At 37.9% G+C, this 14,112-nt stretch overlaps 1 protein-coding gene across 1 annotated transcript in view; it reads right to left on the bottom strand.

Moving 5' to 3' along the window:
• Positions 1-3,009: 3,009 nt before the first annotated feature.
• Positions 3,010-14,112, bottom strand: part of pdgfc (platelet derived growth factor c) — an 81,431-nt gene continuing 70,328 nt past the window's right edge. The window contains exons 4-6 of the mRNA XM_052089215.1: positions 6,168-6,375; positions 5,134-5,354; positions 3,010-4,737 (exon numbers count right to left, since the gene is read on the bottom strand). Of these exons, the coding sequence (XP_051945175.1) occupies positions 4,624-4,737; positions 5,134-5,354; positions 6,168-6,375 (543 nt within the window). The 3' untranslated portion in view covers positions 3,010-4,623. The remainder of the gene's footprint in view (positions 4,738-5,133; positions 5,355-6,167; positions 6,376-14,112) is intronic.

The raw sequence follows: 14,112 nt of genomic DNA on the forward strand, positions 1-14,112 counted from the left end.
AAGAAATATCATTGTGTAAGTTAAAATCACCAATAATTAGAACCCTCTCCAGTTTGATGATGGATGACAAAAAATCTGAGAAATCTGCCAAAAATACCAGCTGGACCACGAGGCCGGTAGATTAAAATACAATAAAACACTTTCTGTAAACCAACCTTAATCATCTGCATCTCAAAAGTATAAAAATAGTCACAGTTCATCAACCTGCATGTGAACTGGTCCCGAAAAACTACTGCGAGTCCTCCACCACGGCATGACAAACGTGTCCGATGACAGAGCAGTCATTAGGGCAGAGTTCATTGAGATTTCTATAATCTATGTCATATTGCCACATTTCAGTTAAAAACTAAAAATTTATATTTTCCCTGATGGATAATTCATTAAGAGTGAAAGATTTATTCTCAATGGAGCAAGCATTGAGCAGGGCAATCCAGATTGTTGCTGACAGATTGGTGTCCTCATCAGCCAATCAATGGGCAGAACAACTCCAATGGGCAGAACAACTCGCTGATGACACGACAGCATCCACATAAGCTTATCGAAGAGGGACCTTTTGCAACCACCGGTTACATAATCCCCAGTCAAGCAAGATACTAGTCCACTAGCCCAGGGAACTCGCCTACAGCGCCTCCTTTAGTGGTCAAAAGAATAGTTCTACCTGAACTATTGTGTGTTGTAGATTGAATGACATTAGCTGATCGCAGCAAACAATAGACAAGGTAATGATCTGAGATGTCATCGCTCTGTGGTAGAATTTCAATAGGATCAACATTAACTCCATATGACAGAAATATATCTAGCATATGATTATGGCGATGAGTTGGTCCTGTCACATTTTGTCTGACTCCAAGAGAGTTGAGAATATTGACAAATGCTAATCCCAATGTGTAGTTTTAATTTTTTATGTGAATGTTGAAGCCACCAACAATTAAAGCTCTATCTACAATAACTACTAGATCTGATAGAAAATGTGCAAATATACAAATATAAAGAAATGTGAGTATGGCCCGGATGATCTATATATACTGTAGCAAAGGCAATAAACTACAGAGATTTTTTATTTATATCTGACGGTGCATTAAGCATTATTAGTTCAAAAGACTTAAACTTATATCCTGTCCACTGATTAACACCAAAAACTTTTTGTTATAACAATAACCTGAGGGAGTAGATTAATTTAAACTAATATATTCATCTGGTTTGGCCAGGTTTATCTAGTTATCTAAACTATGATCTGTAATAATTAAAATTAAAATTAGTGTTTTGGTAGATAGAGGTCTAATGTTTAGTAGCCCTACCGTTATATGATATTTATCTTAAAAAAATGTTTTTCCCTAATCACATTTTTTCAAAATTATTTAGTGAGGGGTTTGTGTTTGGTAGTTCAGGGAACAGACACCGCTTCTATATGATATCTAGGTGATACAGATACTATTTGTTGCAGTTTTTGTGACCTGTGTGACATCTTAAGGCAGATAGCAGACGTTCGTATTGACCAGATTGTCTGCTTCCTGACCTGGGCCCCAATTAATCAAATACTATCAATATTAAGACTATGAGCCATATAATTAGGGAGGAGAGCGGCACCTTCACTGGAGGGATGGTGTCTCTCTCTCTTTAGCAGGTCAGGTCTATAAATCCTATGCTTTTCTCTGGACACCACTCAGACATCCAGCCGTTCAGTGACACTAATCTACTATAAGACCTCATCACCATGATGAGCAGGGAGGGGGTCAGAGCATATTAAAGTGTTTGATATAATTTTTGCAAGATCACACACCTCTTTAACATTATCTTTTTTCCTTACAATAGAATCACCAATTATTATGGCTCTTTCAAAATTATTCTAAGTGGGTGCATCACTGAGTGGAGAGAATCGATAGGAAACACTAACAGGAATGGGAGAGTGGTGTTGCTTTGCTGAACAAGTATGCTGCCGAGACATCACTCAAATGCCCTGCTGTGGGGGCTCTGGAGCCAAAACAAAGCATGTGTGTTGCTCGCTGTACTACCCACACCCGAAACAGTATCTACCGGTTTCTCTTTCTCACTGGCCTCTCCACTAGTGTTCAGATGTGTGTCTCTAACTCATTAAACTTCTCCATCAGCCTGAAATGTATCACATGTGAATCTCTCACTGATGACATAAGAAGCTATAGTAAACATGTGGCATGCAAAGCAGGAAGAAATAACATGAGTGGATGCCATGACTTAACAGAATTGTTTGTTGTTGTTGTTATGGTTGTTCTTGGGTGGCAAGGGTTCGAGATCAATGTGGTTCCTGAACAGTATATATATTAGAGATTGATGCAAAAATCAGTGTAAAACACAGCCGAGATGCAAGATATAGACAAGTGGGAAAAGAAAAACATAGAGAGAAAACGGGTGCGCTTGGTAAAATACACAAAAGCCTGAAGCATGCAGTAAAATTAACAATAATGTAAATACGTCACTAATAAAGATCTATATGCAGGCTACTGAAATTCTACTGAATGTTTGTTGAAACACGGTTTCCTAGATATAGCAAGTCAGTTGATAAGTCACTTCTAGTCAGATAAAAATCTGTAGGGGGACAATCCACATAAAGTGTTACCAAAGGAATGTTGGTTCATTATCCCATTGAAAAGTTTCAAATGTTTTCAAATGTTTAAAAATGTTTAAATGTCTACCTAGTGCATAGTAATTGTATGTGTATTTCATTTATGTTCAGTCATAATCTGCATGGTTTTTTTCACCTTTTCTTTCCCAGTTATGAACACAGAACAAAAATTTGCAATATTTTCCAATATTGAATACAACATCAATAAGCATGGGAGGTTGGGCAAATTCCACAAACTTCAACACAATCTAAATGATGAGAACTCATATTTAACATGATTTAACAGTTTTTCCTTTTTTCTTTATGCAGATTATCTGGTTTCTGGAATTTCTTGCCTATAGACATTTCAAGAAACACAATCAGTAATTACAAAACAAGTGTGCTACTTCAGATTTAAGAGTAACTTTGTAAGTCACATGATTTTACTTACCAAAACAGATAACAAAAACACATCTTGAAATTCTCATGAATCAAGGTTATGAAAGGTTAGCACTGTAGAAGGTCTACCATAAGCAAACATGTGAGAGAGGCAGTAGTTTGTGAATGTGACTGCCAGTTGCTGTCTTAAGCAGTGATACATCTTTACTTGTTATCTAATTAAACTCCCTCAAATGCTGATTGTAGTTAATGATTCATGGCTAGGTTTCCCTCTGGCAGGGCTTTTTGATCCTTTGACAACAGCAGAACACTTGAGCATACCAATGTTTTATGTGTCACTTGGAAAAACCACAGCAATTTTGTTAATAGTTTAATGACCAGAGGAATAGGGTATTGGCAGTTCTATGTCCCTTAAACTTCTAAAGTCCATTTACATGAACGCCTAACATTGGTTTCAGAATATTTTGCATTAAGTCAACATAACAATCTCATTGTTAATCATACAACTATTTAAAAAACCCACCAAAACACAGTAACAATATAAATGTCACTACAAAATGAGTAACTAATTCAGAAAAAAATATACTATTGAAAATGAGTCTTGTCCCAAATTTTGATATAAAACATTTAAATGACATAGGAAAAGTCAGCAAAGCAAAATGTAAAATATATTTACACTTGAATGGGAGACATTTTCAAAAGAGTCCTTAGATAATTATAAACAGCAAATACATAGTAAATGAGCAAAAGTTATGGACATTTTCCAGTTCAGTTTTGTTAAGCTCATTGTTAAGGACATCCTTATATATCCTGGAAGATTTTCTAAGAATTATTAATGGAAATGTCTGATTTCAAGGAGTGCTGCTTTAAGATCACAGTGTAATTAATTGCTGTGGGATGTTTGTTAAGGTAGTGTCTGTACAGCCTCAAAATTGTCCTTTGATCTCTGAAAGTAAATGCACAATCTTCCATTTATGATGACAAAATCTTGAAAGGTCCTTTGATATTTTCAGAAGAGAAAAATTATGAAAAAGAAAATTTCTTCAGCCAGATCCGATTGCTTCCCAAGTAACAGCTACTATTTAAAAAAAAAAAAAAACAGGAGTCCATTTGGAGTGACAATAATTCAAAGATCAGTTTGGTTCCTTTATCAGATGGGCCTGTCATACTTTCTCTCTTTTTGCTATATTCATGTACTCATCCAAACCAAATGCTCTCACTTCACTTCAGCCCTCTAGTTATCTTGAAATACAGATCTACTTTTAATCTCTTATGCATTATCATTACCTGAACCTGCACAGCTCTGTACTTTCACACACTAATGAATCATACATGTACATATGGACATTGTACACAACTTCCATGTGCATACATACACAGAAGACTGCATCCAATTTTCCTCCAAATATTCCATGCGATCTAATCATGGACCCAATAGAAACTTCTTCATGGGCTAATTCTTTATGGATTTACAAGGCCAAAAAGAATGGAACTTCAGGCTTAGATGAGTCAAGATAAAAAGATATCCATCGCCTTTGTTTCATTAGCCTGCAACATGAGAGCTCAATCAACACAAAGCAAGAAATATTTCCCTGGGTGCAGCAAAGTCTGTTGGAGGCCAGTGGAGCTCTTTCCCTGGGACTGCTTTAGTCGGAGTCATTTTTACACACACAGCTACACTCCTCATGGTGCTCCAGGGGGACGTCTATCAAAGCCTTTTGCAGCCCCCGACTCCCTGCTCTGTGTTTCAGCATCAGAACCTACATAGGAAGAGAGGAATTAGGAGGCAGATTCAGAGAAAGAAAGACTACTTAAGCGCCTAAAAAAAAAAATCATAATGACTTCACTACATACATAACATGAGGCATCATTTACGGTAGGGACATGTTGCCCCTTTTCGCTATGGCCGATTTGGAATGTTGGTATATTGGAAGAAAATGTATATTAGGGTGGAGTAGAACCCAGAACCCTTTGAACTTACTTGCATCAAAACAGTTAAAGATCATGCTAAATTACTAATGCATAACCTAATTTATATTCACAAGCTAGACCTTTGCCATTTCACGCAGCACGCAGTGTGATGCCCTTGTTACATACTGTACACCTAATATCTAATATGCAGAGTGAAGTGGAAGGCCTCTTGTTCTATGCTATACCTCATGGTATTTCTTGGCCACCTTGGTGGGCGTGCACTGGCAATCATAGCAGCGATGAGAGCAGCAGGTGCAGTTTCCCCCACAGCGCTTCACCAGCAGGCAGCTAGGCCAGAAGATGGCATCTGTTCTTTTCAGCTCCTCACGCAACGACACGGAAAAGTTCCGTGGAGTGCAACTGTAAAGCCGTACCTCCTCACGGAGCAGGTTCAGATCCACCACTCCTAGACACAATTCGACAACATGTTTAAAAAATTGTCCAACATTCCAATGAATAATAGGCAGAGAGGGTACAACATAGTGCCTTAAACGCCTTAAAAAATAACTTTCTTATAAATATATGGTGAATGAAAATAGGTGCTTACCCTTAACCAACAGGAAAATGTTGACTGTTAACCTCAGAATGTCAAACTAAATATATGAGCTGTTATATTTACTTTTCATTTTATATGAGGACAGCAATTTTAAGAGTTGATCCCAAATTTTGGGACAAAGTTTAAAACACTGATTTGTGCCATTTTGTAGCAGAGGGACATAGCAAAATTTTATGTTTTTGGTTATTAATTTAGTTAATTAGCTAAGAACTAAAAATTGTTTCTACAGAGAAATAAATATAAATTCAACAGATTTTGATGCGTCAAAATACTATGACATTGTTGTATTATTTTAATTGTTTAATACTGTTGAGAAAGTCAAGACATTGATGTGGGCCGTTACATACCTATTATTCATACTAGTTTGAAGTTATGCTTAATAATAGTTTATCTAACATTTCTAATAGGTCTCTCTCTCTCACACACACACACACACACACACACACACACACACACACACACACACACACACACACACACACACACACACACACACACACACACACACACACACACACACACACACACACACACACACACACACACACACACACACACACACACACGACCTGTGACTAATGCATTCATAATTGTCAAGAGACATCTAAGTGTACCATATTATTTGAAAGTGGCATTAAGCATTTCTAAATACATGTTCTTTACCTCTGGATTTCTTTTGGTGGAAAAAAGACTTGCCCACCACCTGCCAAGTAGGCTTGTAAAGGTCCTCCATGTCCACCTGCCAGTGGTCTGGCTCCAGGTATTTCATCACTTCCTCCATTGTGCTCAAACCAGCAACAGACTCCCTCAGAGCATCCACACTCTGCATCCATGCAGGCATCACTGCAGGTGTCTCATGCTCTGACTGCCTCTGAACACACAGACAAAATATACAGCCAAAAAATTATTAATAATGAAGCTGCACCATAGGCAGCCATTCACCAAACATCGAATGCATACAGCATACAACAACAAGCACTTTCATGCCCAGAATAAACTGCAAAGAGGACCAGAATTTATGCAGACACATCTTGCTCAAAAGTCTGGCAACGTGAGACTAAGATAAAAAGTGATTTAAAAGCATTTTCTGATAATGAGTAACCTGAGTTGCAAATTCTTGTGTGACTCAGTGACCCTCATTTCAATACACTCGGCTGAATTAAATCCATGAGGCTATATAATGCTAAATGATTAACAGATTGTCTTTTTGCACCCCAGTGTAAATAGCATCTGCCACACAGTGCAGCTATTTGCACCCCAATTGTCCGGTGGAACCACAGAAATATAAGACAAACTAATTTAATAGATGTCACTGCAATGGCATGAGGTGTAAAAACGGTGTGTGATTTTTTTTACTGTTGTCTTAGCGACCGCGGTTCGAATTTGCATTTTGTCACACTCTTTTTCCTAAAGTGTTCATCCAATTTCTGGTTTCCACTCTTAATATTTCCTTTAATACTACTTAAAATAACAGATAAAAATGAATATAAACGTTGATTTCATCACTGCGATTTGGTCACGGTGAATGTTGGGGAGTGCAGAGAAGGGTTTGATCCGGAGGCGGGGTCTGTTGATCGTAATGGCTTGGCATCGCTTGTGTGTAGATCGCTGTATTACTAATATTGCAGGAACCATGTTTTTTTTTTGGCAGAAACCATATTCTTAATGCAATTTACAATGGTGTTAGTACAGTAATATGGTGGTTATATAGTAACCATAGTTAATTTTGTGGTTTCTGTACATTTACAAAAAATAGCATGGTTAAACCATGGTTAATGTAGTAAAATCAAGGATATTGTTTCTAAGGTAAGATTAAGATTACGGGTAGAGTTTAATGGGGACACACACAACAGCGATTCCATGTCAATGATCAAGTGATGGAGAAAGGACCTCTAAACTGTAATTGTTTGTACAAAACAAACCTAGAATGTACTTGTGATGCAAGTGAACTGCATTCACACGACCCACAGCAGCATCCCACATTCCCCAGCATTATGTTGTGGTTTTGTCTTTTTGGACAATTTAAATGAAGTATCATTGCATGAACAGTGCCAATGCTAAATTGTGTAGCAAATTGGATAGCTATGCTTAATATTGTGGAGAATGAGGGTTTAAAAGATGTAATGCCCATTGCAATGAATATGAAACCTATGGGGACAACTGTAGTACTTTCAATTAGTCAACCGACCACTTGCAATTTGGGAATCCTTTAAAGTGACTTAAATTTGTGCTATTTTATTGAATTTATGTATTTATTCTGTGGAATAGTTTTATTTTCTTTTAAAAACATTTTTTGTACATTTTAAAGTGAAATACTTCCATCTGGTGCACTTTGAGAGCAAAATTAAGAGGCTAGTGTTGTGCTCTTGTAAACAATTTTGTGCTCTTAAAGCTGCAGTAGGCATTTACATGATGCTCTTCACCCCAGCCAGGGTTTAATTGACAGCTGTTCACAAACAGAGCCAAGGCCTGCCTCGCGAAAAGTCAGTTGTCAGTTTCAGCTTTTTATCTTTTAAGGTTACCTCAGACTGCTAATGACAGCTAGCTAGTGAAGCGTAAGCAGTGTAAAGCAATGCCAATTAACCTTGTAATGCTAACGTTAATCATCATGATTCTAACTTTGGCTGTAATATTATCTGTTTGCTCTCGTACACTGGTGAGGATAAATTGTGTGTGGAGTAGTATATAATGCAGTGGATACATTTAATGTTAGTTATCATTACATACCTTTGTCATGTCAAAGATTTGTCATCCTCCTAAACCAAATAATGTTAGACGGATCCAGGAATACACCAGTACATATATCAGCGAGTGTGTATGAGCACGAGTTAACAGCAGGGGGTGAGTAGCTGCACAACCTTTTATTTTATGTTATTATGAGACTGAGAAGTACAAAAATATTATAATGTTTTCGGTTCATTATGAGACTGTTGCGGGGCAAATTAGACTGTGGCATGCCACCAGAGTCTAGTCAATTAATGGGAAACACTGTATATACAGTGGCGGGCCGTGCATTTATAGTCTAGGCCTTCAGTGTGATTCATGCCATTGAGAAAACACAGTTTCACAATAGAATAAGACACCCTATGCCTTTCGGCATCATACATTATGTTGCAGCTAACTAGTAATACTAACATTTTAAAAACACGTCCACGCACGAAAGCCAGAACTTGAAACGACACTTAATGCTCAAGCAAGCCTAATTTTAACAGCAGCATGACTGTTTTGTAAAATGAACGTCTCCAGAACAGACATTCATATGAATCTACCAAGGAGGTCTATAATACCTGGAAAACTCTATCTAATAATATTTGAAATTTAACTGTTGCTTGCAACCCAACTGATAAACAATGCTGCAGCACTAGCATTTGTGCTACATGTGTACAATTATCAAAAGAGATTATAATTTACCATGTTTTATACACCTGTTTCTGCAGGCGTTTTTTAAACAAGTTTTACTATCATGTAATGTGGAAACAAACTCCTTTATCAATATTATTTAATAAAGTGAATGCTTATCACTTATCTCCCTGAGTGTCGATATGTTTGTGTGACATCATGCCCCTGCATCATTCTGACTTAGATGCATTCCATTGCACTTATCCTAGTAGGAAGTTGTAAAATCCGACTTTCCGAGTTGAATGGAACACAGTTCCAATTTTCAAAACTTGATCTGACACTGAATGCTCAAGCAGCCTTATTTACACTTAGAAAACTCCTGATGTTGCTATAACATACTATAATACTTGAAGTGAAAATCAGTCCTCCTTTCCTGTTTAATAAATTAAGCAATCACACAATCATGCAGAACATCTCGTGTTTTTAAAATCCAAAAGGATCTCTTTCTCAACGGCGATAGTGGTAGTGATAACAGCAGACTCGTCAGCAAGATCTCGCACACTTCGCTTTCAAATTAAGCACATCACTTAAAGTGTGATTGTATCACTCAAGGCCAGCTAGAAGGCCTCGACCGGGACATATTTTAAAGATCACACTTACCAAGAACAAATATATCAATCTGATTGGCTGATGAATCTGACAATCTGACTTTAGACGCCTATTCACTGCAGTGTTGAGGAATTCTGTGGAAAATCTGAAGGCCTGATGGGGTGGAGTTCAAACTCACGTGCTGCTTCAGCTTCGGGCATGCGATTTGTGAAACAGTTTGCTTGTAAGCCTCAAGAAATAAATTCTGACTGGATAAACTTTTTGTTTGTAGAAAAAGAGTGGAAAGTGATCAAAAATACATATATATACATATATGGAGAGAGAGAGAGAAAGAGTCAAAATGTAATACTTTGATAATTTGCAATTAACTGTATAAACTAAGACAAATCATATGATTAATCACAATTAATGCTGACATACTAATTCCTGTGACACTTGCACCACCAAATGGCATTGGAAAAATAAACAGTTTTCAAAACCACTTTATGAATATGCCCCTCGTCTGCCCCAAGTCAAATAAAGAGATAGCTCTGCCCCAACTCATGCTATTGGTTGAGTAACATTTTTTGGGTGGGTCTAAGTGGGTCCCTCTAAACAAACAAAGTAATTTTCAATGTGCCACAGAAAGACCGTGCTTAAAAGTTTTTTTTTTTTTTAATTAACCAATGAATGACTTACTAATAGTTGTCTCTGCATATCAAGCTTGGATAGGAGAAAGTATTTTAGCACAGAAAAAGTTACATTCATCAGCTTTAAATGTTTTCATCTATTGACAGAACTATAAATTAGGGCTGCCAATTTAACACTTTAATTCAGTGCTGTTAATTATAAAAAAAGAATACCACAATTAATCATGTCCCAGGACCATAATAAGGTATAATTCTACTATTAAAACAATTCAAGCTTGAAGTACCATCTGTTTTCTCCAAGGGGGCAGTATGCAAACTCCAGCTTTATAGGCAAAATGCAGCTGTACAGAGAACAAACCACACTTACCTACAGCAGACATCACAAGATGAAAACACATTCTTGCATTCAAACACAGCTTGATGGAGCACAAAACTGAACACTGGGATCTCAAGACAAGTTTATAATTATTTAATTATTATATAATTAATGATTGTTATTTGAGGACTTTTCTCAGCAAATATTTATATGCGATTCATTGCGATTCATTCTTAAAATCGCATAACATGTAATTATTTTGATTCAAAATTGTTAACGATTGACAGACTATATATTAGTTATCCTAAAATACTGTATCTGTTAATAATGCAATACACAGGTCACTTTTCCCAATTAATAATTTACAAGCCTATTACAATTTCACCCTGTTTGAACTCTAACTCACAAGGACAGTGGCACTGATACTTATGGTGTAGGCAACCTGCAGGAAACCATCATTTTACTCAGTTCTGTGCTCCACTGCCTCGGGTACTGGGATCAGTCAACGTGTCTTTTTTTTACAGCAACTTAATGCAGGAATACTAACATAATCCCTCTATGAGTGACACCTCCAAAGCCTGTGAAGAGTGGGTTGGCATGGTAACCACGGTGTAAAGGACATGGTGTCAATAAAAGGTTCAAGATCTCTACAGTGATAAAAAAAAAAATGTATTGCCACAGTGAACAATCCAGTATATAAGGATATCAAGACAGACTGATTGAGGGCATTTGAGTCAAGCACTGGAAATAATGCTGTGGCAACATGTGAAACCGAAGGTAAATTAAATAGTATACATGGGAGTATAAATCACCACAAGTGAAAATACTTTTGCATTCCTTTCTAATTTAAAGCAAATCTTTTTATCATAAAACATATTATCATTGTAATAATGAGTGAAAAGTTTATATGAAATTTTTTTTGGTAGGTTCCCCTTTTGCCTAAATAATAAGCAGTGACATGAACTCCACAAGTTTGTACAAAACCTCATGACTAACCTTCATTAGAGAAAATTCCAAGGCAAGGAAATCTGACCTTTTGAACAAAAGGAGCTAACCTGGGCAATGTAAAATTAAAACAGCTTAAACGCAGACTGTTTATTTCCAAGGAATTATATTATACACACACACACACACTACAGTGCATCCGGAAAGTATTCACAGCGCTTCATTTTTTCCACTTTTTGTTATGTTACGGCCTTATTCCAACATTTATTAAATTCATTATTTTCCTCAAAATTCTACAAACAGTACCCCATAATGACAACGTGAAAGAAGTTTGTTTGAAATCTTTGCAAATTTATTAAAAATAAAACAAATGAAAACATCACATGTACATAAGTATTCCAGCCTTTGCCATGACACTCAAAATTGAGCTCAGGTGCATCCTGTTTCCACTGATCATCCTTGAGATGTTTCTACAACTTGATAGGAGTCCACCTGTGGTAAATTCAGTTGATTGGACATGATTTGGAGAGGCACACACCTGTCTATATAAGGTCCCACAGTTAACAGTACAAGTCAGAGCACAAACCAAGCCATGAAGTCCAAGGAATTGTCTGTAGATCTCAGAGACAGGACTGTATAGAGGCACAGATCTGGGGAAGGGTACAGAAAAATGTCTGCAGCATTGAAGGTCCCAATGAGCACAGTGGCCTCCATCATCCGTAAAAGGAAGTAGTTTGGAACCACCAGGAGTCTTCCTAGAGCTGGCCAACGGCCAAACTGAGCAATCGGGGGAGAAGGGCCTTAGTCAGGGAGGTGACCAAGAACCCGATATTCACTCTGACAGAGCTCCAGCATTTCTCTGTGGAGAGAGGAGAACCTTCCAGAAGAACAACCATCTCTGCAGCACTCCACCAATAAGGCCTGTATGGTAGAGTGGCCAGACAGAAGCCACTCCTCAGTAAAAGGCACATGACAGCCTGCCTGGAGTTTCTCAGACCATGAGAAACGAAATTGTCTGGTCTGATGAAACAAAGATTTAACTTTTTGGCCTGAATGGCAAGCGTCATGTGTTGAGGAAACAAGGCACCGCTCATCACCTGGCCAATACCATCCCTACAGTGAAGCATGGTGGTGGCAGCATCATGCTGTGGGGATGTTTTTCAGCAGCAGGAACTGGGAGACTAGTCAGGATCGAGGGAAAGATGAATGTGGCAATGTACTGAGACATCCTTGATGAAAACCTGCTCCAGAGCGCTCTGGACTTCAGACTGGGGTGAATGTTCATCTTCCAACAGGACAACGACCCACAGCACATAGCCAAGATAACAAAGGAGAGGCTAGGGGACAACTCTGTGAATGTCCTTGAGTGGACCAGCCAGAGCCCAGACTTGAACCCGATTGAAGGTCTCAGAGATCTGAAAATGGCTGTGCACCGACGCTCCTCATCCAACCTGATGGAGCTTGAGAGGCCCTGCAAATAAGAATGGGAGAAACTGCCCAAAAATAGGTGTGCCAAGCTTGTAGCATCATACACAAAAAGGCTTGAGGCTGTAATTGGTGCCAAAAGTGCTTTAACAAAGTATTGAGCAAAGGCTGTGAATACTTGCGTACATGTGTTTTTTTTTTTTTTATATATATAAATTGAGGAAATTTGGAAAAAGGCTGTAACATAACAAAATGTGGAAAAAGTGAAGCGCTGTGAATACTTTCCGGATGCACTGTATATACAGTAAATCAGATTTTCAAAGTGGTCTCAGACTTTTGGACGCCTCTGTATATCCCTTGCTTACTACAAGTAAACCACTTAGGAAACAATGACACCATTTCATTTTTGAGAGGATGTAACAACCAATTATAATAGAGAACAGATGTCAAACAACTGTACCATGTTGATTTCAACACCACATATCACCTAATTTTTAATAATTTTTGTAGGAAGACATCAAGAGTAGTTAAAATTATTTCTTAAAAACCTGAACATTCAGCTATCCTTCACAGCAGAAAACTGGCCTCCAGTTTTGGTATTGGCTGGCGGTGTGGAATGAAAACCATTTGCAGCTTGTGAATGTGAGGCACTCCTTTAATCTATCAATTAATAATGCTCTGAGCCCTGCTCTATGAAGCCACAGCCAAGTGCCCCTACCGAGGTGGATATAACAGCATTTGTGCTCCTTTGCTCACACGATAATACAGAATTCCAAGATAATTTCTGACAAAGCAGCTCAAGTGCATCTTTCAATTGTGATTGCCATGGATTAAATGAAATCATACATTAAATTGCTCTAATCAAAATGAATAGCCCTTTTGGAACATTTCATACAGTATTTAACATTAAGGATATTTGTATAGGAACATTTTAATTCCTTTCAGGTTGATTGAAGATATAAAACGTCTATGTAATCCTACAGGAACTAGAAAGAAGCCGTTCAGCTCCTCTGAATCCCACGAGAATCAAAAACGTTTCGTATTTCCAGAGCTAGGTGCTGTTTTAATGACCTCTTCCCTCAAACCCTTACCGGTTTCCAAAATCTCTTCCTGCAAATCGCAGCTGGGGCTTATTTTCCCCCTTCTCTTGGTGGAAGTGGTGAAGAGGAGTGATTGCTTGTTTAAACAGAAAGTGCAGGGCTGCCCCCGTGGTACTGGGTTTCCAGTAGCTGAGGTTGACCACAGTGAAATAGAATTCTGCAGCTCCAACATGGCAGTCCATTCCATGCAATGCAGAGCCATAAGTCAGCCAAAGCTTAAAGGGTTAGGCCACTGATTTCCCTAC

Source organism: Xyrauchen texanus, chromosome 23, assembly GCF_025860055.1.
Source record: "Xyrauchen texanus isolate HMW12.3.18 chromosome 23, RBS_HiC_50CHRs, whole genome shotgun sequence".
NCBI classification, from domain to species: Eukaryota; Metazoa; Chordata; class Actinopteri; order Cypriniformes; family Catostomidae; genus Xyrauchen; species Xyrauchen texanus.